At 37.2% G+C, this 24,810-nt stretch overlaps 1 protein-coding gene across 1 annotated transcript in view; it reads left to right on the top strand.

Annotated features, from left to right (window-relative positions):
* Gyc88E (Guanylyl cyclase at 88E) overlaps positions 1–24,810 on the top strand; it is a 446,210-nt gene that overhangs the window by 406,640 nt on the left and 14,760 nt on the right. The window contains exons 8-10 of the mRNA XM_089102419.1: positions 1,258–1,462; positions 3,731–3,877; positions 7,602–7,734. Coding sequence (XP_088958545.1) covers positions 1,258–1,462; positions 3,731–3,877; positions 7,602–7,734 — 485 coding nt within the window. The remainder of the gene's footprint in view (positions 1–1,257; positions 1,463–3,730; positions 3,878–7,601; positions 7,735–24,810) is intronic.

Below are 24,810 nucleotides of genomic sequence, written 5' to 3'. Positions count from 1 at the left end.
TTGAGCTTTAGCGCATCAAGTGGGAGAATGTTTCGGTATCAGAGAGGCCTACTTGTGCTGTGTCTTCGCTTCAGGCATGCGACATCACCTTTTTTCCAAATGTTGTTCTTCTTCTGGCTGTTCTTGCGACGTTACCTGTTAGCACTGCTACTCCGGAAAGAAGTGTCTCAACGCTCAGAAGGCTCAAAATCTGGCTGAGAAATTCAACAGGAGAAGAACGATTGAGTGGCTTAGCCCTCCTTGCAGTCCCTAGGGACGTTGACATCTGCCCTGACAAGCACATCGAAATTTTTGCAGGGAAGAAAAATCGTCGCCTGGATTTTGTTTTATAGATATTCGCCCTTACTTTAAGCTAAAAAAAAACCAAAAAAAAACAAAAAAATATATAGACTACTTCTACTATTTGGCTTCTTTTAGCGTTAACTGTTTTTGTTGTCTCAAAAAAAAAAAAGACTTAGCTTGTAGTATTTAACTGTATGTAAATACTTGTCGCCCCTTAAAGATACGAAAGTATGCCTAGTAGACGCGTCCTCGTTCGCAAGGGGCGGACTAACGATCTCGAGCTAACGTAATATTGCTCGAGGATGTTAGACAAAGTCCACGCAAAAAAATCGGGTAGCCCCCCCCCCCCACCGAACAAAAATCCTGGTTACGGCCCTGCAAGGCATCGCCTTATATGTTCGAACTTAATTGAGTTAGCCATATCTGCAGATTATTTAAATATCCAGGTTAATTTAACTATTTATGAATATGGATTTTCTCCCTGACCGAAGTTTAATAAGTTTTTCTTTCTATCTTGGTGATGGGATGTGTATTTTCTCTGGATGATATTTGTTTCATTTATTGACGGTGCATCTAAATTGTAAGCCTATGAAGCTAATGCTACCAAAAAATACTTTGTTTAGCAAAGCATGTTTGCCCGGGGACAGGTTGTAGTTTGGTTACACATTTTATTTTTTTCAGGGAAAGGCTTTATTAGACCCAAATCGGACTTGTCTAAAATTTTAGAGCAACAGGGAGAAAATTTAACAGCAGTTATATAAATTATCCGAGCAATTTCTGATGTTGCTACCACCGCGTTGGAAATCAAACGCTCGCCACCCTTCGTTTGCAGTAAATGACGCTTTATTTGTATTGATCGTTAAGTTAAGCATAAAAACACTCTTCTCAAAACAATTAGTCTAAAGTTGTCAAGTACAGATGTGCTCGAGTGTGGGTCAATGTTTTCACTATAGTTTAATTTTTTTTTAAATATAGGGATCTCATGATGGCAGGAACTCAGAAGTCCGTAGAACTGAAGCTTTTACTAGACCAAGAAAGAATAAAATCTCAAAAGCTTCAGGAGTCAATGAAAAAATTGGATGAAGAAATGAAAAGGACAGATGAGCTACTATATCAAATGATACCACAGTCAGTAGCGGACAGGCTTAGACTTGGTGCAAGTCCGTTAGAAACATGCCAGGTAAGGGAACGTTAAATAAGCAGCTGTTTGATCATGGTCTGATTAAGTGAAGTGGTTGCCTACAAGTCCGCTTCAAAGGTTTTCAAGTTTTCCTGGGAATATAATTTTTTGGGACTGGGATTTTCCTAGAAAAAGTTAGCCAGGTCTCCTGGCATTCAAGTAGGCTCTACAAAAAAATGTAACAAGGAGGCGTTCTTCACTCTTCCATTTTTAGTCTTAAAAAGCTTCAGCTTTTCCAGGTAGTAGAAAAAAGTACTTTCTAGTGCATATGAAACCAAAAGCTTTATTTTCTATGTTTATTTTACTCGCTTTTAAGCAATTTTCGGCCTTCTTATAAATTGTCGGTACAAACCATCCAAAAATTGTTGCAGACATTTTACAACTTTTAAGGAGCTATAAAAAAAAGTTTAACCATTTAACATTAATTTATATAGGAATTTATCATCAAAGATTTGATCTTCAACCTAATGGACATTGGCCAAAGCAGACGAAGCTATATAATAGTGTCAAATTAATTGTGCGAATTTATTAGAACTCATTCATGCACTTTTATCGGGACTTACCGCGCAGCCTGTGTAAAAATTCAACTTCATTGAACTATATCAGGAGAAGTAGGTGATATATTCATTCCAAGACATTTATAAGTTTTGCTGTTCGGAAAAATTTCATCTTCAACCTAAACCTGTGACCTAAATAGACAAGCGTCTAAATTTTTGCAAGATATAGGATTATTGACAGAGTACAAATTTTACCAAAACATAAAATAGGAATTACAGACCACTGTGCTATCGTAGAAAATTTTATATCGGGAAATTTATGTCAATAGAATGTCCAAGAAAAACCCAACTAGCTACTCTTGTTCTGAAAATGAACCTTGCAATTCTCACGGTTTCCAGATCTAGCTGGCTTGCATCATCCTTCTATATATATATATATATATATATATATATATATATATATATATATATATATATATATATATATATATATATATATATATATATATATATATATATATATATATATATATATATATATATATATATATATCCCAAGGGCCTCTTAACAAAGTTTACCACAGAAGTGCTGTCAGTGTTTGCAAATAATTCCTAAATATGGGAACATGTAAAAATATTCCTGTTTTGTTTTTTTTCCTCTAGCTGTTATGCGAGAGTAGCAAGTGCATTTGCCTAGATGAGGGGGTGTGCCAAATTAGGTTTAAGGACCAAAGGTGCCATATGAATTTACAAAATTTTCTGAACTGCAAAGCGTGTCATTCCTTTTGCAAAATTCAAAGACTAGCAGATTATATTTAAGTACAAACAAATACACAAGTTTCCAATCAAATATAGCTGACAACTGATGAAATAGCTGGTGGTTCTCAACTATAACTTTGCCCATGCCTGCAAGAAGAAGCTAAATCCTCGCTGATAGCTGCAAAGCATTACAGTAATAAAATGGTAGAACGTTTGAATATTGCCCCTTCACTCCTACGCTAGAGAGGCTTCTGAAACTGGTTTCCATTAGTCTCAAGGCAGTATGCGAAGATCGGAGTCTATCAAAGTTTTCCAGGTTTGAATATTTCGGGATAGTGTTTAGATTTAAAAAAATGAGACCGAGCATTTTTTTTTAAATATAGTAAAACTTTAACTTACTTAACTTAAGGCTTCTGTCCCATGATATGTGGCGTAGAGAGCTTAGCAAATTTGCTCCTCCTGAAGGACCGATCTGCTACTATTAGGGGGGTCTCGTCAGCAGCAATGTCGGCCTTGCTGAGAAAATTCTGTAGGCTCTCCTTTTGACTGGTCAGGTCTGCCCCTCAGGCGTGACCAGTCATGGGATGTGGGGTCGAAGTCGTATATAGTTCTAGCAGGGGCTGCTATTGGTATCCGAAAGGGATCCCCAGACCACTTGAGAGTCCACGGAGCAACTTGAGATGAGAATGGCACTTGGTGAGTAAGGGCAAGGAGGAAAATAAAAAAAGTTTGTCCATCAGAATCAGAGAATATAAGACATGATTTTCGTATTAAGGCAAAACTGTATGTGAAAACAAACCTTTTGTCTATTTTTTTGATTGTTTTGAACGGTGAATCGGCAATAAAGTACTATAAAAATTTATTGCTAGCTGGTTGGTGTACGGGTAAAGGTTTCAGCTAGTTACCAAGGGCTCGTGGGTCCAACCCTGCACTGACGGCAACTGTTCCTAGGATTGTCCTTGTATTATTTACCTTCAGTTATTCCCATTATGAAACGAAATTTTTATTGTAGAGTTTTGACATCGTAACCGTATTATTCTCCGATGTTGTTCAGTTCACAGAAATAAGCAGTCGCATTACCCCAATGGAAGTTGTATGTCTACTCAACTCAATGTACTCGGTATACGACCAACTTACGGAAATACACAAAGTATACAAGGTAATATCAGCTCGATAAACAGATAATTTAAAATTGTATTATTGCCGACTTCAATATATCACATTGACACAGAAAAAGATATAGTACTTTGTAATAAGATGGCCTCAAGAAATAAGATGGCCCCCTTTCATGACCCAAAGTATAAATTGTAAGAATCGTCGTGTAAATTTTTAGAAGAAGTATTTTTTTTTTATCTTCCCATCGAATGTTTCTTATACAGACTAAAATTGTATCTACTTTCTTTAAAGTTTTAGGCCAATTTCGTCCCAGAATAGCCATTTGTAATTTGGCTCATTGCCATGTGCTATGGTTCCTTGAAATAGGCCTACGCTTTTTAGGCCTGGGCAGATAGTTGGGAGAGTCAATCAAACTTATTTTTAAATTAGCAAAATCTTAGTACCCTTAATAATTATAGATGTAAATCGACGCGTCTAAAGTTAAAATCATAAGAATAAACTCATAATTATACCACTCTAAGAAAGGGAGTGGCCTGCATGAAAATTATATCGTAGAATGCAACACCCAGGAGCCCTAAAGTGGAGGGAAATTTAATATTTTCCCTCAAATATTAATAGTTTGTAATACCGTCCATGATGTCTGTAAAAACTTAAAAACTTTTTCGCATGCTGACCAAAGGTCTGCGTTGCGCAGGTACCCATCTCCTAATTCAGTACCTTTGGCCAGGAGTGCAATGTGTGGCTGGGGGCAAATCCTTTGATATTTCCCGTGTGTTTCCCCCAAATTTTTCCAGACACTCACTTAGAGCTGGGTCGTCGCTGGCTCAGCTTACACGGTCACACCATCGACCCCCGTTCCAAACCAAATCACCAGCGAAACCAGGACTCGAACCCCTGACCTCAGGATTTCAACTCCGGAACGCTAACCACCTGGCTAGGACGGCTCCAAAAGAGCCCTCTGTAAAGACGGCAATTTTTTATGGATTCATAAAAAATTTATAAAAGTTTTTGATAAAATTACATAAATGTTTAGGAGCAAATGGTATACTGCACTCAATTATGTCTAGTGATACAGTAAGAAATATGAGATTGGAGCCAGCAGTGAGCTTTCAAAATTGATCCAGGAAAAGTATGTTTAAGTTTCCTTAAATACCGAGACTCCTGCATATTTTCATTTTGATAAAATCAATTTGACGATTGAAAAACAGGCTATTATAAAAAAGTATACCCAAAAGGGAGTATACCGATTTTTAGATCAACTAATGGCCCTTTTTGACAGGTGAATTTCATATAGCTGAGGATTGCCCCACCACAATACCTCACTTTTTACGTTAAAGTTTGACTTTTTGCTCCGATTATTTAAAAACGAGTCCAGAATACAAGGGCCATTTAATTAGAATAAGAAGTTTTATTTCCAAAAGTATTAAAAAACTTCGGCGTGAAGAACGAGGCATTGAGGAGGGGGCAGCCCCCCTCATGTACGGTATAATTTTGATTCATTTTGAATTTTAATATTGTTCCTTACTTTCAGTTAAAAAATTTTTTTTTTTTATTTAATGTCCAAAAAGACCCATCCAGAAACTGGTTGTTTCTTATTACTATTTTAACCACATCAATTTCCTTTGAAACGAGCCATTAAACAGCTCTCTATGATGTTCCAGTGACAAGCTATCTGAGGAGAAAAGAAAATACCGTATATGCAAAATATCGCGGTTTCAGCCACTTTTCCTGATTTTCAAGCCAATATATTTCCCTTGTTGTTGAAGCCAAAGGGCGGTAATTTTTCTATATAAGGGTTTCGGAAAAGGTGGTTCTATTAGTGTACTTCTTGTTTTGATCTGAATCCTGGGGCGCATCCAGAATTTTTTTCGGGGGGGGGGGCGCCAAAGAGGTTTATCCGATAAACATGCGTTAGGAGCAAGTTTAATTAACGCAAACGTGCGTTAATTAAGTAAATTACATTACTTTAGACGACATTAGGGGGGCATCCCCCTCACCCCTCCCCTGGACCCACCACTGTCTGAATCTATTTGTAGGATTTATGGGTTATTATATTTCTACGCTAACCGTTTCTAAATATAGAATCAAATATAGAATCCATTGTTTTATTCAAAGAAATATTAAAAACAGTAAAAAAAATCTTTACTTAACTTGCTTACACATACAGAATAATGCAAACTGCTTGTCACTACAAAGATTAAATAAAAAAAACAAGCTTTTTCAACTGAAAGTAAGGGGCAAAATTAAAACTTAAAACTAACATAAATTATTAAGGATATGAGGGGGTCGCCCCCCCCCCCGCCGTCAATACCTCACTCTTTACGAAAAGGTTCAAATTTTGTCCCAATTCTTTAAGAATGACTCCTGAATCACAAAGGGCGTTTAATAAAAATAAAAAGTTGTTTTAAAAAGCACTAAAAAAATTAGCGTAAAGGGCGAGGTATTGACGAGGGGGCGACCCTCCCCATGTACTTAATAATTTCTGTTCGTTTTAAGTTTTAATATTGCTCCTTAGTTTCAGTTGAAAAGACTTGTTTTTTTTTTATTTAATTTCTGATCGTTTTTTAAATAATGCTGGGATATCCGGCTCTCCCTCTATGGAAAATTCCCTTCCCCCATGAAAATTTACTCCACGGAAATATCCTCCCACGTAAACCCCTCCTCCCGACCTCCCCTAAACCAGAAAATTTCCCCCTGAAAATGTCTGTATACTTCACAATAACCAATGCAATATGCAAACAATGGGCAAAGTCCATAGCTTGCAGCCCTTCCTCTACGACTATGCTGAACAAAATGGCTATCTTAAAATTTTTATCGCGTTACTTTATGAAAATGAGCATGGGAGGGGGGCTAGCTACCCTACAGTGTTTTTAGTCACTTAAAAAGGGTACTAGAACTTATGATTTCCGATCAAACTATCCCTCTCCTGATCTTCTACGATCACTGGCTAGATATGATCACTCCTGGGAAAAAAAGAAGAAGAAAAAAAAAACAAAAAAAACAACAACAAATAAACACGCATCCGTGATCTTTCTTTTGGCAAAAAAAGCAAAATTTGAAATTGTTTTACATAAAACTAATTTAGAGCTTGAAACCTCTACAGTAGGGTTATCTGGTATGCTGAATCTGATGGGACGGTTTCTATTAAGATCACTTAATTTTTTGGGGGTATTTCCCCCTTTTTTTAAAATTGGAAAATTTCTCTCAGGCTTGTAACTTCTGATGGGTACCATTAAATTTGGTGAATTTTACATATATTGAATGAGCATCAAAACTCGATTCTTTTGATATATCTATTGTTATCAAGACTGTTTCTTAGAGTTTCGGTTACAATTGAGCCGCATCACTCCTTACTTAAAGTTCGTTACCTCGAATTGTTTGATAAGTTAAAATAGGCTTCAAGAGGAAAGGTTCTACTGTTGTGCCACTATAAATTGCCCCCCAACTTGCCAAAAATGGTATTAATTGGGGAAATCAAGAAGTAAATTTTTCAGTAAAGACAATGCCTGGAAAAAAATAATAAAATCGACTGTCAATTAAACAGTGTCTATCGAACATGGTCAGAAATAATTCTGACCATGATATTGACCGGATATTATGACTGGATATTATGGATAATGCACTGAATCCACTGGACGTTAAAATATGTGATTATAAAATTGCATGATTTTCAATATTCATTATTCATACCGACCGAGTAATCCTTTTAATATCTAAACGTGCCAAACAATATCTAACCTTGTCCTTAATTTAGACTACATTCATAGGTTGAAACAGTTGGAGATGCATATATGATAGTTGGAGGAGTCCCTGAACCCTGTGGCGATCATGCTAAGAGAGTGTGCAGCATGGGTCTGGGAATGCTCCAGGGCATACGAGGAGTTGCTGAGCCATTATCAGGTAATACAAAAATACATTATTTCTTCGCGAAAATAAGATACCAATAAAATCAATTTCACGCAATCTTTAAGCAATAAATAGTGTCCGGTAAAACTTCCTTCTGCTTCTCATGACGTTATTAATTGTTTTAAATGAGCATCTGTGCATATTGGTACTAAGCATATTCACCCCCACCCGCCAAAAGCTTTTGGTCTTTAAAAAGGGCACGCGAACTTTTAATTTCCAATCAAATTAGCCCCTCCCAAGTTTACGAGATAGCCCCTTCTATTTGAAGTAGGTGCGAAAAGTCCTCTGGCATTGGGGTCTCCTTAGCCCAAGCTTTCATTTAAGTCTGAGGCCAATTAAAAAAATCGGCAATTTATGAGCTCCTTCTGTTAGAGAAGGGAACAATTACAAAGGGACCAATTCTTTGAATGTTTTTTTTTGTACATTAGTGCCCTTGGCCCACGAACTCACGGCTGTAAGTTTCAAAGTAACCTGGGAAAAAGTCTTGCTGCTCATTTTTCGGCCCCTAACCCATCCCCCTTCCGATTGCAAAATGACCATATTCCTTATTTTATGTTCTTTTCAAGTATTAATTTAAAATCAAATTTTTCCCACATCCCATTATTAACCTTTACCTTACGCTGCTATGACAACTCAACCTCCAGAAACATACACACACACAAACACCTTACCCTGCTATGAAAACTCAACCTCCAGAAACATACACACACACACACCTTACCCTGCTATGAAAACTCAACCTCCAGAAACATACACACACACACACACACACACACACACACACACACACACACACACACACACACACACACACACACACACACACACACACACACACACACACACACACACACACACACACACACACACACACACACACACACACACACACACACACACACACACACACACACACACACACACACACACACACACACACACACACACACACACACACACACACACACACACACACACACACACACACACACACACACACACACACACACACACACACACACACACACACACACACACACACACACACACACACACACACACACACACACACACACACACACACACACACACACACACACACACACACACACACACACACACACACACACACACACACACACACACACACACACACACACACACACACACACACACACACACACACACACACACACACACACACACACACACACACACACACACACACACACACACACACACACACACACACACACACACACACACACACACACACACACACACACTACACACACACACGCACACGCACACACACATCACACACATCACACGCACACACACACACATACACACACACACACACACACACACACACACACACACACACACACACACACACACACACACACACACACACACACACACACACACACACACACACACCACACACACACACACACACACACACACACACACACACACACCTTACCCTGCTATGAAAACTCAACCTCCAGAAACATACACACACACACACACACACACACACACAAGTGAGTAATCAAGGTTATACTTTGCTTACTCTATGTTCCATCCTGTGTTATTTGTCCCACTTTACATTCCATGGCACCTTTCCAGTGCATGTACCAATGGATCTGGTTTGGTGGGTATAATCTATTCCATGGCACCTTTCCATGGCAGATTACCAGACTAGTTATTTGGCAGTGTATAATGTGGTCAAGCATGTTTTGAGAGTTTGATCGTAATAATATAATGTAGTCAAACAGGTTTTTTTCCTGTTTTTGTTGTCAATTGCACAATGAATGTACGTCATGAGATCACGTGTACATTCTTAAAAAACTGATATGATATAAAGTAGTCAAACATGTTTTGGGGGCATGCACGAAATTATATAACTCAACCGAACTGGTTATTCAAGTTAACATCCGTTTTTTTTTTATGAGCCAATCAGAGAGCGGAGGTTACTCCATATACGATAACTTGATTGGTGATGGGGATTTGAATAAAAGGAATAGTTTTCTTTACAATTCATATTAGTAAGAGAATTGAATTCAAAGAGAATAGTTTATTTGCGAGGATATTACTAGGGAAAAATGTGTGGTGTATTTACATTATTGGAGATAAGTGATGGAGCTGACAATAGCAGCAACGATATACGAATACCCAATGGGGCTGTGAAAATGACCAATGGTTGTAGACTATGTCTTGACTGAGACACTATGTATGCCAGATACTTGATATCATTAAGCAAATTTAAGCAGGAGGAGCAGCTAGGTTTTGCGGGAAAAGTGAATATTCTCCATATAAATAAACTTCGGTCAGCATTAGATGTCCTATCAAAATATATTGATGAGAACAAAATGCATCAGTGATTATTATTATTATTATTGTAATTATGTTCAATAAAAATGTTTCTAAATCAATGATATTTTTTTTCTTTCTATAGTAGACTAGCGTATATTTTTTAGAGTAGAAAAAATTCTGGTTAGTCTGAAGTTGGCTGTGAGAGATTTAGGACTCTAAAAAATGGATAGATTCGAGAAAGAGCGAATCATGAGGAATCTAGTTCTTATGAAAAAAGTTTGGTTCTAGATGACAATTTTCTAGAATTGTCTATTCAAAGGAAGATATTTTCTCGGGGAATGCTTGTCAATATAATGAAAACTAATTCTCCATCATTAAACTATTGTATAAAGCTTCTACGTCATGGTCCAAATGCATTTACACAATTTATTGATATATAGATCACAACACGGCAAAATGATATTGTGGATATGCTTTTAAACATTAGTTTAGAAATTTAGGACTTTTTTTTTCATGAGAAAGATGGTGCTCAAGGATGATTTACTCCTCTCTCTCTATATCTCAGACAATTTTTGTTGTTGCTAGCTCAGTTTCATTATGGTAGTGAGAGTGTCAGCACATGACAAAATGATCCATACATGTCCGTTATGTATGTACACACAGGGCAGCTGGTCATCATGTGAGAATTGCACAATGATTGATGAGTATGATGAAAAGTGTAGATTATGCAACCCGTATAAATTACATTGAGGATATGCTGTACAAATTAAAAGTTATAGTTCCTGTGCTGAAAAGGTGTTTGACTCTCATCATAGAGGTCACCTTTGCTCCAATTGTCATTATGATAAATGTAATCAGTGGGAGAATACATATCCCGGAATGACTGTAAACAATCCTAACCGTGATTTTAGTTTATTGCTACGAGATTGGTATCGTCGTGGTTTTAAATTGTTCTGAGAGGAGGAACCGGGTCGACGATTCAACTGTTGGAACAACAAAAGAATATGGTTTCTAAGTTATCATTGTGAAGACAATGAGTGTTATGATTATAAGCCCACTTATTTTTATTTGGCAGTGACGGAATGTGAGTCGACACTTGAGGACACTGTTTGTGAAATTGCTTCAAATAAGCAAATTGGAACATGTGAATTCTATAGAATGAATGAGAATAGTATCATTGAATATACAAAGAGATATGACAAGAGTGAAGTCCCTCTCTACTGCAGGAATTGTGACCCTGAAATTGCAGTACATCAGTATCAGTACACTGCGAATTCAGATAATCTACCTGCACTAGTTGTTGTCGACAAATACCTAGTTGTGGATGAAATGTAAAGAGTAGAAAAGTCGTTTTATCATGTATATAATTTTTTTTTTATTAATAAACAATTTCACATACATCTTTAGAACATTTTATTCTTAGAGCACTAAAATCAATATTAAATACACTTGTCAAGTATATTCTCCACTAGAAAGTCGTTCAATCGAGGGAATTCAACGTAGATGTTGAGAAACTGCTTGTATGTGTAGTCAAGACATCTGAACATGAATAAGAGTAGTGCATGAAAACCACAGGTCAGAGTCGTTAAATCCTGTACTCTTCGTTGATTTTGAATAATGGTTTTCCCCCTGCTTTCAATAAAGTTGCTGATGTATGGAGCGTAGAATTTATACGATAGGCTAAGAGGATCAAAAAATTCAATATTCTTCGCTGTTTGAAAGATGCAGAGCCAATGACCGGTCTTCAAAGTCGATAGACTGATATTAACAATGATAAGGGAATTGTTAACACTTGAGATTTTTTCAATGAAGTCCGAAAGTATACAATAGGACTTGTACTGGGACATGTATGGATCCATACTAAATACGTTGATTATTTGGTTTGTGTTCATGGTGCTAGGTCTAGTAGAACACTGCCGTCAGGTGTGATTTCCCAATAGGTTTAATATTGACTCAGTGATATTAGCGTGATACTCTCAGTCAGAGCATTGGCAAATGTACACTCTAAACGTACATTCCCTGTTCGTACTATACTCATATCCTGTGTGCCTGACAAATCCAAAACAATAGCCCCATGATTTTTTGATAACATTGAATCGGTTATTCCATTTTCAAATAGATAAAAATCATGATCCAGACATTGCAAAGTCGAGTCATATAGAGTTCTATGAGATTGTTTGCCTAATTATAATGTTTACAGCAGAATACCATTCACTTTGCACACAAGGCTAGATTGGCTGAAAAAATTTAAATCATGGGGGAATTAAGTCAAGAATCCAACAGCACTGTCACTCTTCACAAACGCCACAGCCAATTTTGATGGGATTTCTCCATTGATAAATGATGAATCGCTATAGCTACGAGAGCCGGTGGCAATGTGATGTTGATTGGTGATTGTGTGGGGGACAAGAAGTTTAATGATGTTACCATTGGCTCTTAGTTTTTCCACTGCCAATGCAACAGAGCTCATAACCTGTTGTTTTCGGACGTGGAGAATTGCTGATGTGATAATGAGATTTGCATCGGGTGCTGCAGGAAGTGTTTTTCTCAAAATGAAATTCGATGGGGTCATCTGTAACTTTATGTCAATCTTGACATTGGGGGGTAGCCATTGGGATATATTGAATATCTCATGATTTAATTTTCAAAATAGATTATACTCCTGGGTCACTGCAGCAGTCAACTCACCGTCAGTATCAATACCTGTCCGATATTCATAGCCAATTGATTGTCCTCTCAACTCCTTGTATGCCTTTGGTGTCATCATCATAAATTGTATGTAACTTGCATAGTTTGATAAATTATTGCTAGTGCTCACCAATGTTCCATTAATAAATACATTAATTTGTTTGAATAGGTTGTGTAGAATACAGTTTTCATAGGAGAGACCATCGCCGGCATTTGGAGTTGTATTATCTGACTTTTTCTTCACCACAACATTTAAATCAATAAATGTTGACGACAAATCAATGAAATAGTCTTCATTGGAAAATATTTGAAAGTGTATATTTTCCGAGAGGGGTTGTTGGGGGGGAAATTGTTCATAGTAGCTATACTTGACACTGACATCAACATTTTCAGCATTGAATAGATTCAATGAGGAACTGATTGATGGATATCATTCCTTGTGGGGGAGATAAGTCATCTTAAGAGAAGAAATCCTTCTATGATCTAACAATCTTTTTCTTTTTCTTCTTCTGCTTATTGGCCTTCCTTGTTTTATTCCTCAAAGTCCTTGTTGATGTCCTTTGCCTCCTGCCTGGGTGGAGACTGATGAGTGAATGATGCGAACGCATCCTTTTCAATTCCTCCCCATTTTGCCGAGATTTTAATTGCTTACCAAAGGCTTCTGCTGAAACTCAAGTATTTTCCCTAACACTTTCCTTGAAATTCTTACCCGGCCCCCACTCCAGTATTATTAACGCAGCAAAATTCGGTACAGCAGTTACAAGATATATTCTGGCAAGGGGTGGTTCATAACGAAATAGCCCAGCAAAGTAGCTACCAAGACCATAGCCAGACATTTTAGTACGCCCCTTGTAGTAGTCCAATCCATCGCCTATTTGACGTGGACTCAAAACACCACCATAGCAATTGATATCGGGACAGACAAATGGAATTCTCCTATTGTTCATTTTAGGTGATTGTGCTGTCGTTGACAATGGATCGAAATGAACCGTAATCACTGCTAAGCCTTTTGTTATTACTAGAGGATTACCCAATTCCTTTCTTAGTGTTAAATGACAGTATTCCAAATACGAAATGTTTATAGAAACATACTGACGATGCTTTATATTATAGTGATGAGGAAGTTCATGAGTTTTTTTTCGTTCAAGAACAAGTAGGAGGGGGACATTTGAATTACCGACTTTCGATGTTTCCACAAAGGATGCATAGAGAAATATGCACGAGTCCAAGACGAAACCATGTGGATAATCAGCAAAAATAACTTGATTCATCCCGTAAACGGTGCCAGCATTTTTTCCATTGATGATATTCTTTTTAAAACCAAGAACGTCTCGCAGATTATAATTAAGAATAATTATTTTAGTGTCAGGAGGTGAGATAATGTAAATCCTATCATGTTCCAATGAATAATTAAAATGGAATGTACCATTCCTACGATACGAGATTTTTCTATTGATTGTACAACACAAATCTCCCATATTATTATATTCAATATATTTCAATTTGGCATGGAGATAGTCACTAGGTTTAAGTGCTTCAACCCATTCATAGTCTACACAGCCCAACCCATTCATAGTCCAATCGAATGGTATAACTTTTATATCATACACACGATCCTTTCTCAGGATGTCATAGGCATTTTTGAGAATACAGTCGACAAGAGCCACTTCATACGCACCGTCAAATTTGACGGCGGGGGAGAGTTTTGTCCAAAAATCACTTGTCGTATTCAAGTCATTGTAGAGAGGATCGGAAACGTTGGACATGAAAGTTACATATCAATCATTTGGCATTGTCAATATCTTCAACACCGATCCAAGAATCAAAATCAGAGTTGTGTCCTAGCCACGGAATAAGTATCTATTTCTTACCCGTGCGAGTACGGGTCTTTAATATATTTTCAATTTGATAGATTTCACTAGCATTTTTAACTTTTTGCAATTCATAGTCATAAAAACCACCGAGAATCTCTTCATCTTTGGTATCACGCAAACGATAAGTTATGAGTTTAGTGTCTAGGATTTTTGCCACTTTAAAAAGTTCGGTGGACCACAAGTAATTCCCCTTTTCAAAAACATTAGTTAATTCTATTAATTCGAACAGTATCACCAACATTGAATTTATTTTTCTTCTTGACAATCGTTTCATTGGAATACTGTTTAAGAAAGGTGTCAACTGTATCATGATCAGAATGATGAAATTCTGATGGCGTAGAGTTGAATAACGATCGTTGAGGTCGTTGATTATAAATGAACATGATTTTATCAAAATCCTGAACAAAAGCCGATGTTTTTTTCAATGTATAATATCTTGAAATTAAAAGTCGAATAGTTCTTATCAATCGTTCGGCCAATGTAGCCTTTATAGGACTGTGACTATGATAGAGCAGTGTACTATATTTCCCTAGTACTTTTGCAACATGGGGATTAACAAATTCACTACCGCGATCCTTTTGAATTTTTTTTATATGAATCCTGTTCGAGAGTACTTTCAATGGCCTGAGCAACTTCAACACCTCTCTTTCATCGCAATGGAATTGCATATGCATAGCGACTAAAAACACTGATTGCAAGTAGAATGTACTTGTACGGTGTATTGTGACGTCTTTGAAGCTCATCTAGAGTCTGGAGATCTGCTTGCATTATATGCAATGGGTAAAAGGCTTTAGTTTTTCGATATTGATTAGCATGAAGTCTATGATTTCTATGCAGAGTGTAACTTTCATTTTGTAGATAGTCTTGTACACTTTTAGTTTGAACACCAGTGACTTTGGAAAGAGTGGTGGGGGAACTTAAACTCCCCGCCTAATCAATATTTTCATAAACACCTTTCAGAACTTCAACCATTTTGAACGTAAACACGTTGCGTAGCGTCCGCTACCGTTTTGTATACTGGCTGTTGGTGGTGATGGTGGTGGTTGTAATGGAGACGTTGACTTGATACGTCTTCGCTTTTGTCTAGCTATCAGTGGTGTGCTAGTATTTTCCAAAATTGATTTAAAATCTTCTTCTTCTTCATATTTAAATGGTTTCAATGTTGTTGTTGATGATGATGGTGCCTGTTTATTTAATTTTTTTAGAATTGTTCTATTGCCAATAAGACTTTCAGAGTAGTTTAATGTTTTTAGAAAATTCTATAGATGGGCTTCAAATGATTAAAGTCCTTTACTATTTGTAACCATATCATAGATTAAATCAAGTAGATTATATCTCTTGCCCTGAATTATAATCCCTTCGCCATTGCTCTCAATTTGAATATGATCTTGATCACTTTTCATGAAATATACTAGGAGTCGTTTTATTTTTTCAAGCAAATTTTTGGAGCTTATTAATAAAAAATTAAAAAACAATGTAAAACAATACTACTTCTGTTAATTTTTTCAAAACGCACACTATTTAGGATATGATTTTTTTTGGGATCAGCAGCAGCAGCAGCAGTGGGCTTCGATCAATAGGACTTGTGTTTGTCCACTCAGCGAAGTGCATCTTGAAGTAAAAGCAGTTTTTTATCATCCTCAATATTTTCATTGTCAAGGAATTTACTCAGATTGTTCTCAAAGTGTTCCACGGGTGAGAGAGCGAGTTCTTTTGGAGTGAATTTATAGGGTTTTGCCGTTCTCACTAGAGAAAACTGTTTACAAGTCCTGCAATTATTGGCAGTAAAAGTGTGAAAAAGCTACCGCCCGCCTGAAGAAGTCGTTTCTTTTTAAAATTCTTTTCTTTGTTTTTAGAGGCCAATGTACGTACAATTGAACGATGTTGCTTTGCCTGTTGATTAACTACTTCTGGCAGTTGAAAATTAACCTCGGTCAAATTTAAAAAAAGTTCAGATATTAGATTAATGAAATCATTGTCAATACCGTGTTTGAGCATTGCTTTCCTAAGCGGAGGTTTTGAAGTGCTTAGAACTGAAAACAAATGTCTATTTTCATGTAGTTTCTTCAGTGTTATGATAGCAACTACTAGGTCTTTTCAGCGTATACGGGGAGATATACTGTAATTTCATTGTTGAAAATATCTGTGATTACACGCACATCCTCGGGTGTATTTTGATTCAGGTCCAACAAGATATAGCCGTAGGGTTTATTAGTTGTCTGATTGTATGCTGAGAGCAGAAATTTAGGGACACCTGGATAGATTTGTCTATTGAGAGTTATTAGCAAGCTAAAATCAAAGACAATTCTGTAGATGATATAGTAGGTGCAGTTCAAAACAAGTGTTTGCATACATTTGCTCTGATGAAAGAGATTGTTCAGAACCAGAGTAATGGATATCTGTTCATTATGAGATTGAACAATGAACAGTTGCAGCATTTCCTGGGACCATTGTTCAATAGATTCAGCTAGATCGTCAATGATTAGCCAAGAGTTTTGTTCAATAATGTTGAAAACATCAAGTGTCTGTACCTGCCGTGTATCTGCACCAAATCCATAGTTGTGGCAGCAATTACTTTTATTTTATCGTAGGACTCCTGCCAAATACTGTAACAATAGTAGATTTTTTTTGGCTTTTACACAAACATTTTATCGCAATTTTTAATTATTTTAGTTAAGAGTGTTGTTTTGCCCGACATTGAAGGTCCACACAGAAACGATCTGAATGGTGTTTTAAATTGATACTTATTCCCTTCAACAGTTCACCTGGACAAATAACTGTAGACCATGATTGTCTAATGACTAAATAATTTCCCTACTACTACTCCGTTCAAGAAGAAGAAGAAGACGAATAAAGAATCATTTTTTCTTTTATTATAAAAAAAGTAACAAAACATTAAAAAAAAGCACATTAAACATGAAAAAATACACTTCTTTTAAATTTATTTATAAGAAAAAATACAACATTTATATAGGCACACTGAGAAAAAACACTTAAATAAATTCACTTTTTTTTTATTTATAGAGAAAAAATACAACATCAGATTAAAGCACTTGAAAAAAAAATATCACTTTTTTTTAATGAAACATTTACAAAAAAAAAATCTGCTCTAAGTAAAAAAAAGAAGATAACTTTGAAAGTGGCGGTGCGCCCACCACTGGTGGCCGGCCCCCCCCCCCCCCGGGCCGCTAGGCCCCTTCCAAAGGCCGCGAGCGCCCCCCCCCAAAGGTTTTAGGAAATAATTTACAGGACTTTATTTAAACCAAGACTTTCCCAATGGATAACACATTCGGCCCGGTCTGAAGTTAAATAGTGACCAAGGGGGAGGGTGGTCACATCGTCTTGACAAACATAGACCTTGTCGGAGATAATACTCATGGCAGTTTTCTCTACATTTACAGTAAAGTTTCTGTATTTGAGAGAACGAATTGCCAACAATTTGGCTTGTGGAATTATATTTTCAACAATACAATTCCTATAAATGTCCATGTCGAAATTCTTATCCACATAGCGCGTGGGTACTCCTTTGCAACGTTTCTTGATTTCCTCGTCGTGTGTCTGTATAAAGTACACCTTCGGACTTACAAACATACCACGGGAAATCATGTCACTTCCCGTTTCTGATTTAAAAATAAAATCTGATTTGGTGCCCGACGTTTCACTAGCTCTGGGTAAACACTACTCCAATTGGAGTAGTCCATCCGTGAGCTGATAATTTCACCGTGCGCCAAATCATCAATTAGATTTGGGGTTTTTACTTTTAACAGTAGAGAATCTGTGTCCACGTAGCAAACCTCTACTGGCCCCTTCTCTGGCCGTTTTACTTTAGCAAAATTGTAGTAGAACTCCAACATCAATTTTTTTCAAATCTCAGAGATAGCACTGCCTGCAGCAATATATTTATTCAGTACAATTCGTCTTTTTTTACTATGCAAAAGTGCCTTGTCTGGGCCAATGATTGTGAAGGAAGTGTAAATTGGATCGGCAATAATTCGATCACATTGTTCGGGATCGGTCACGACGTCACAACGATTCCTATTGCGAACACTCTCACACATTTTGCCGAAAGCCAAATTCAAAATGAGTTTATAAATTTATTTTTCAGCTTCCGTCTGCGCTTCAGAATGTTTGTTGACAAAAGTGTCAACAAATGTTTTCAGATAGGGTTTTGACTAAACTGGAGTGCTCTGTGAACAATTGTAACGTTGAAACCGTTGTTGCACATCCATTTTAAAGCTACATGATGTACGACTATGTTTTTTTTGGCAGAAGATCAGCAATAAGTTTTTGTTTTGAAGTTGACCAATGCAATCCGTCCACCTCGACTAAAAACCTATTGTGAGGACTCAAGGAGTCCCAAGTCACAGTTCTATTAAAGCACGGGAAAATAAAATGCTTTACTGGATCCTGAAGCTCAACTTATATTTCCAAAACAATGTCAAAAAACCGTCCCACCGATCCGTTCTCCTCATAACTCTCAATGGTGGGGACACAGGGAGCTTGAGGGTCATTGAGCCATTTACAGTCCCCGTAAGGTAACGCATAATGGGACATGGCCGAGGGGTAGAGAGACTTCATATCAAGGAAAACTGCTTCCGATTTTGTCCCCGTCTTCTCTCCTGTTGGATCAGTTTCCAAAATACGATCACCGTGAAAAACAAATCCACCCCTCATTGACCTTTCAATGTACAGATGCTTATGAATGTCTGTGATCATCCCAATTTTTTCCCCACTAGTTTATAGAATGAGGTCCGTCACAAAATCAGGAGATGAAAAATATTAGACCGAATCATGATTAATTTCCTCACATATTTTGTCCGTATTTTTACAGATAATGTCCAACAGAGTTAACACGTCATTCGACAAATACAGCTTGCAGTATTCAAAGCCATTTTTACATCCTCCCTCTGCCCAAGCTTTCTAAGCAAAACTATAATCATCGGGGGTGCAAATATGATCGTGCAGACTGTGATAAAACGATTCAATGAAAAGAATAGTTACCTTGGCGAATCTCCACGTGGAATATTGATAGTCATAACGATATATTCCCTTGACCGGGAAGAAATCATATAAATCATTTAGAAATTGTTGCTTGAGAAGGGGGAAAGCGTTGCAACCGTCATCGTTTGTCTGCACTTGAATTAATTCGCTCAACGATTTGGGGAAAAACTGTAGGAATCTAAAAAGCGAATTTTATTCGTGTACTCAACGTCGGCTTCAACAAATTTCCACATAAATTCCAAAACAAACAACTTTTCCGATGACTTAGGTATGATTTTGTAGGAAAAGCTGTCTATCACCCATGCATCATCATCCACTGTTCCATTTCTTTGAAGATGCGCCAATGCTGGTAGCACATACTTCAGATCGTAGTTAGAGTTATTTATAAAAACCGGAAGAAAAAGTTGCTGTTTAATTTTTAAATTACATGAATTGTGAGCCCACCCCCGAAAGTTACTTTTCCCCGTTGAAATGGGATCAATAAGGTGATTGTGATCCTGCACTACGTCTTTTGGGGCAAGAGCATCCCTACAGACCCAGCAAATTGTCCCCTTTGCTAACGCCAGTTGCTCTGCTTTTCTAATGTCATTGGGTAGTTGGTGTGACGCAATCGTAAAATTACGCCATTTGCTGTTTTTATTAAGGATACCAATAGCTTTTCCATGCTGCCCTCCTCGTCCATAGCCAAAAAAAACTCTTCCAATTGCATTTGATTGTTAGAGTCGCGACGGACATGCGCATAGGACCACGCAACTAGTTTGTGGTCCTTGACTATATTTGGTCTTGATGGGTCTTATACCTCCACCAGTCTTGATTCACAATCTAAAGATATTTAATCAACTTGTAGCAGGGAATTTTGGAAGTTTTTAAATTTTAAAATATCTTTGCCTTCTGCCGGCATTTCAATTCGTTGATTCCCATGAATTTTGCAATGCCCCATGTGATCTGAGAATGTTTGTTCATTTCGAAATGGGGAAAGGCAAATGGGGCAATAGAAACGTTCCCCTTTCTTCGTACCTTGGGATAGGAGTTAACTTATTGCTGTAACGGGGAAAAAATGACCATAAGAGTTTACATCTTAGGGAGTTTCATAAGTAATCCGAACCCAATTTTTATGGTTATCCACCACTGGTGTCCTCACTGAATACAAAACCCCACTTGTATTTGGTTTTTTCCCCCATCTACAAACTCTGTGTCATACCGGAGAAAAACCCCCCCCACCCCAACAATTTCATTTGCTGTCTCGAATATGCTTATTTATTTCCAGGACACCGGATACTTCCCCTCTAAACAACCACAATTTACTTTAGGGAAATTTTTTCCGCCGTAACGTGCAAGTCCGTCAAGATTTTTATTGTTGAATCTTTGTATCATGTTTTATGAGCTCCTGCTAAAAACGCATATTTAAAGCATTGCAGCCCCGTGTGAAATTTGAAACCTTTAACCCCTCCTGTAGCCGACAAATCTGGGTGGCATTTTATTTTTTTACCCCCCGCCCCTCTTAAAATAAATTTTGTTTTAAGTCTTCTGAGATTCAGATGCATGTGTTCAATGTATAAAATTGTGGACCCACTTCCCCTCTCGTTAAACCTGTCCAAAGTCGAAATTAGTTTATTTACCAAGTTAAAAAAAGTTGTCTTCAAATTCATTTAGACCTGGGTAAAAAGTCTGGTTGCCAGTTGAAAAATGAAAATAAAAAATATCCCCAGATGTTCCCTTTTGTAAATAAACTTTTTGATTCACCGATGCTTTAACCCCCCCTTGACCCTCCCATTTCTGAATATAAATCTAAATTTTTGGTCAAATTCTGTCGATGTATCTGTGGAGATAGTTCACGGGGCCTGTTAAAATAATGCTCCCGACAGTTGCATTTTCCTCGGGAGGGTTAAAATCTACCTTGTATGTTTGCAAGTGACCTAGAGCAGACTATAACACATAAAATTCACGCAATTCCGGGGACGTAGCACTATTTTCATGTCCTGCACCTATTTGTACAGGATCAAATTCACTAATAGTAAAGTTATCGTTAAAAGTGTCCCCGGAAAATTAGGCCCAACAATTTTCATAAGACTGTCTATTTCATCAGCTGTAAGTTGAAAATCCAGGGGGATATCAAATAACGTACCTTCACAAACATCATCATCCGGTGAGAGGGGGCAATTACCCATTATACTTTGAAATCCCAGGCCAGGGAAGGTAGAAGTTCTCACAGCTTCCCCCTGAAACTAGAAAATTAATGGATTAAGTTTTTTTTTGACTAAAGTTTTATCACAATTATAACACACTTTTCTTTTTTTTTGCTTATAGCTTAATTTATCAAAGGAATGCATAATAAATTGCAATTCTTTGCTTATAGCATTATTTACAAAATATTGCATAATAAGTTAAAAATTTTGTTAATAGCACACATGCACACAAACTCACACACACACTCACACAGACACACACACTTACACATACACACACTCACACACCCACACGTTCACACACACGCGCACACACACACACACGTACACACATTCACACACATTCACACATTCACACACACACACATTCACACATGCGCACACACTCATACATACACACACACACACAAACTCACACACACACACACACAACACACATGCGCAGACACCCACGCATGCACACACACTCACACACTTACACGCTGAAATATTCTTACAGGTTGAAATTGCATTTCTAACCCCTTAGCCTATATTCTATTAGCCTATAACGTGCTGCTGAAACAGCGTCAGATAGAAATGCGCTGTGGAAACAATTTATGCGATTTTTCCTGTGTTAATATCTAAGATAAAAAACATCCTGTTATTTGAAACTCCCACTTTGTAGCGAGCGAGCGATTAACATTCAAATTTATACCTGCCGGATTAACATTCAACCTTTCCCTATGGGTTATTTTGATAATAGGATTAAATATGCGCGAAGCTAAGTGTAAAAACATATCCTAGTTTAAGAACGCTTGTTCAGCCATCAAGTGTGAAATAGTGATTTGTTTAAAGAAATAATTGGATTTTTGCATTAGAAAACATCTTGCTTAAAAGAGAAATTATAGGTAAGGTTTTATAGAAAAGTATGATAAGCTATTTGCTAGTTCTGTGTTATAACCACTCTTTTATATACTTCTAATTTGGTTAATGGTAATGAAATAGCATTATTATAGAATAGTTTAGAAACAAATTTAAGTTTTACTCATCGAAAGTTATGCGCTTGAGAAAATTTGCCTTATTTTTGAAAATACGGAAAGAAAAAAAAATTATATATATACTTACAAATTCTGACTGGGCTTCTACACCTGAAGTCCTTGGCAAAGCATGAAGGAGGGCATCTTCACGATCTTGAGTAGACTGGGCTGAGGCATTATGAGAAGCCGCCCACTCTCTTTTCAATTTCCTCCCAGGTTGCGTAGAGGTTTGCGCAGAGCTAACACTGGCATGAGAGGCTCCTGGCATTAAAAGTTGCGTGGTCATTGGCTGGTCCAGAGCATGTATAATTTAACCGTAATATTTGATAATGGAAGCCCTTGGAGCTTGCTTAATTATTTCTTCGTTCCATATTTGTCTCTTGCCCGGAGGGGGTTACTTGCAAGATTATTTCTCCATCTTAAAAAGAAGAAAAATCTTATAATTTCTTACTAAGCCCTTTTTCGGATACAAATTGTCCCCAACCTCAAGGGACAGAGACGCCCTGTAACCGGACACGCAGGCAACTCAACCTTTCGTGTTATGCAGTCTCTGACAGGTCCCCCTGAATACACAGATTCCTTAATGAAGAAATAGTTTGTTTTTTCACCTTACAATGAACATGCTAGAATTGATACATTGACCCCTTCCCTGTCTTAAATTTTTATAAAAGCCACTTAATCATCTGTTAAACCCTTTTTGCTTTCATCAAATACGTCTCGTTTAACTCTGAAAGTTCCAACTTAATACACAAATTCCTTAATGAAGAAATACTTTGTTTTTGTTTTTTTTTCACCTTACAATGAACGTGCTAGAATTGATACATTGACCCCTTCCCTGTCTTAAATTTTATAAAAGCCACTTAATCATCTGTTAAACCCTTTTTACTTTCATCAAATACGTCTCGTTTAATTTGGCCATAAAAGGAAACTCTTGAATCGCGTATACAAGAATAATAACTGTCACTCTCTGTGTAACACGCAAGCTTTTCATTCAAACCGGAAAAATACAGCACGTTTGGAAAAAGGTTGTTTTCTGAATGATAAAGAACTGTTTTTCAAAACAATTAAAACTTGTAAACATAGCTGTGGAGGAGAGATTTTATTTACATAATAGAAAAAAGCGTGCTTTGCCGTTTCTATCGAATATACGCATCATATTTTAAGCTTTGTGTTGTTGGAGGGGAGGGGGGGCTAAGTCCCCCTGAAATTTGAATTTACTAGTAAAACGATTTTTTTTTTTTTGGAAATAAAGAATGAAAGTGTACTCACATTGAAAATAGAAATATCCATTGTTTTCAAAGCTAAAAATGTGTAGTGTACTATAATCAATGTGTTAAAACATAATGAAGATTAAATTCCAAAGCATGAACATTTTATACGAGTTTTCAATGACGAATTTTTAAGCAATTCTCTATGATTGGCAGCCTAAAAAACAGGTGTTAGCTCGAAAAAAAAAAACCAGTCTGGTTGAAAAAACACTTGTAGTTGAAACAAATTTGTGCGGGGAATCCCCCATTCATACTGCTATCTTTTTTGCAATGTTTAGGAAAAAACCAAACCTGACTATACCCATCAAACCAGACTATACCTATCAAACTAGACTATACCCACCAAACCAGATTATACCCACCAAACCAGATCCATAGGTACATGCACTGGAAAGGTGTCATGGAATAGATTATACCCACCAAACCAGATCCATAGGTACATGCACTGGAAAGGTGCCATGGAATGTAAAGTGGGACAAATAACACAGGATGGAACATAGAGTAAGCAAAGTATAACCTTGATTACTACTCACACACACACACACACACACACACACACACACACACACACACACACACACACACACACACACACACACACACACACACACACACACACACACACACACACACACACACACACACACACACACACACACACACACACACACACACACACACACACACACACACACACACACACACACACACACAC

This window comes from Artemia sp. Qi Xiang Cuo, chromosome 2, assembly GCF_049724085.1.
Source record: "Artemia sp. Qi Xiang Cuo chromosome 2, ASM4972408v1, whole genome shotgun sequence".
In the NCBI taxonomy this organism is placed as follows: domain Eukaryota; kingdom Metazoa; phylum Arthropoda; class Branchiopoda; order Anostraca; family Artemiidae; genus Artemia; species Artemia sp. Qi Xiang Cuo.
The sequence above is the reverse complement of the archived record's forward strand: the minus strand, read 5'-3'. Positions and strand labels throughout refer to the sequence as shown.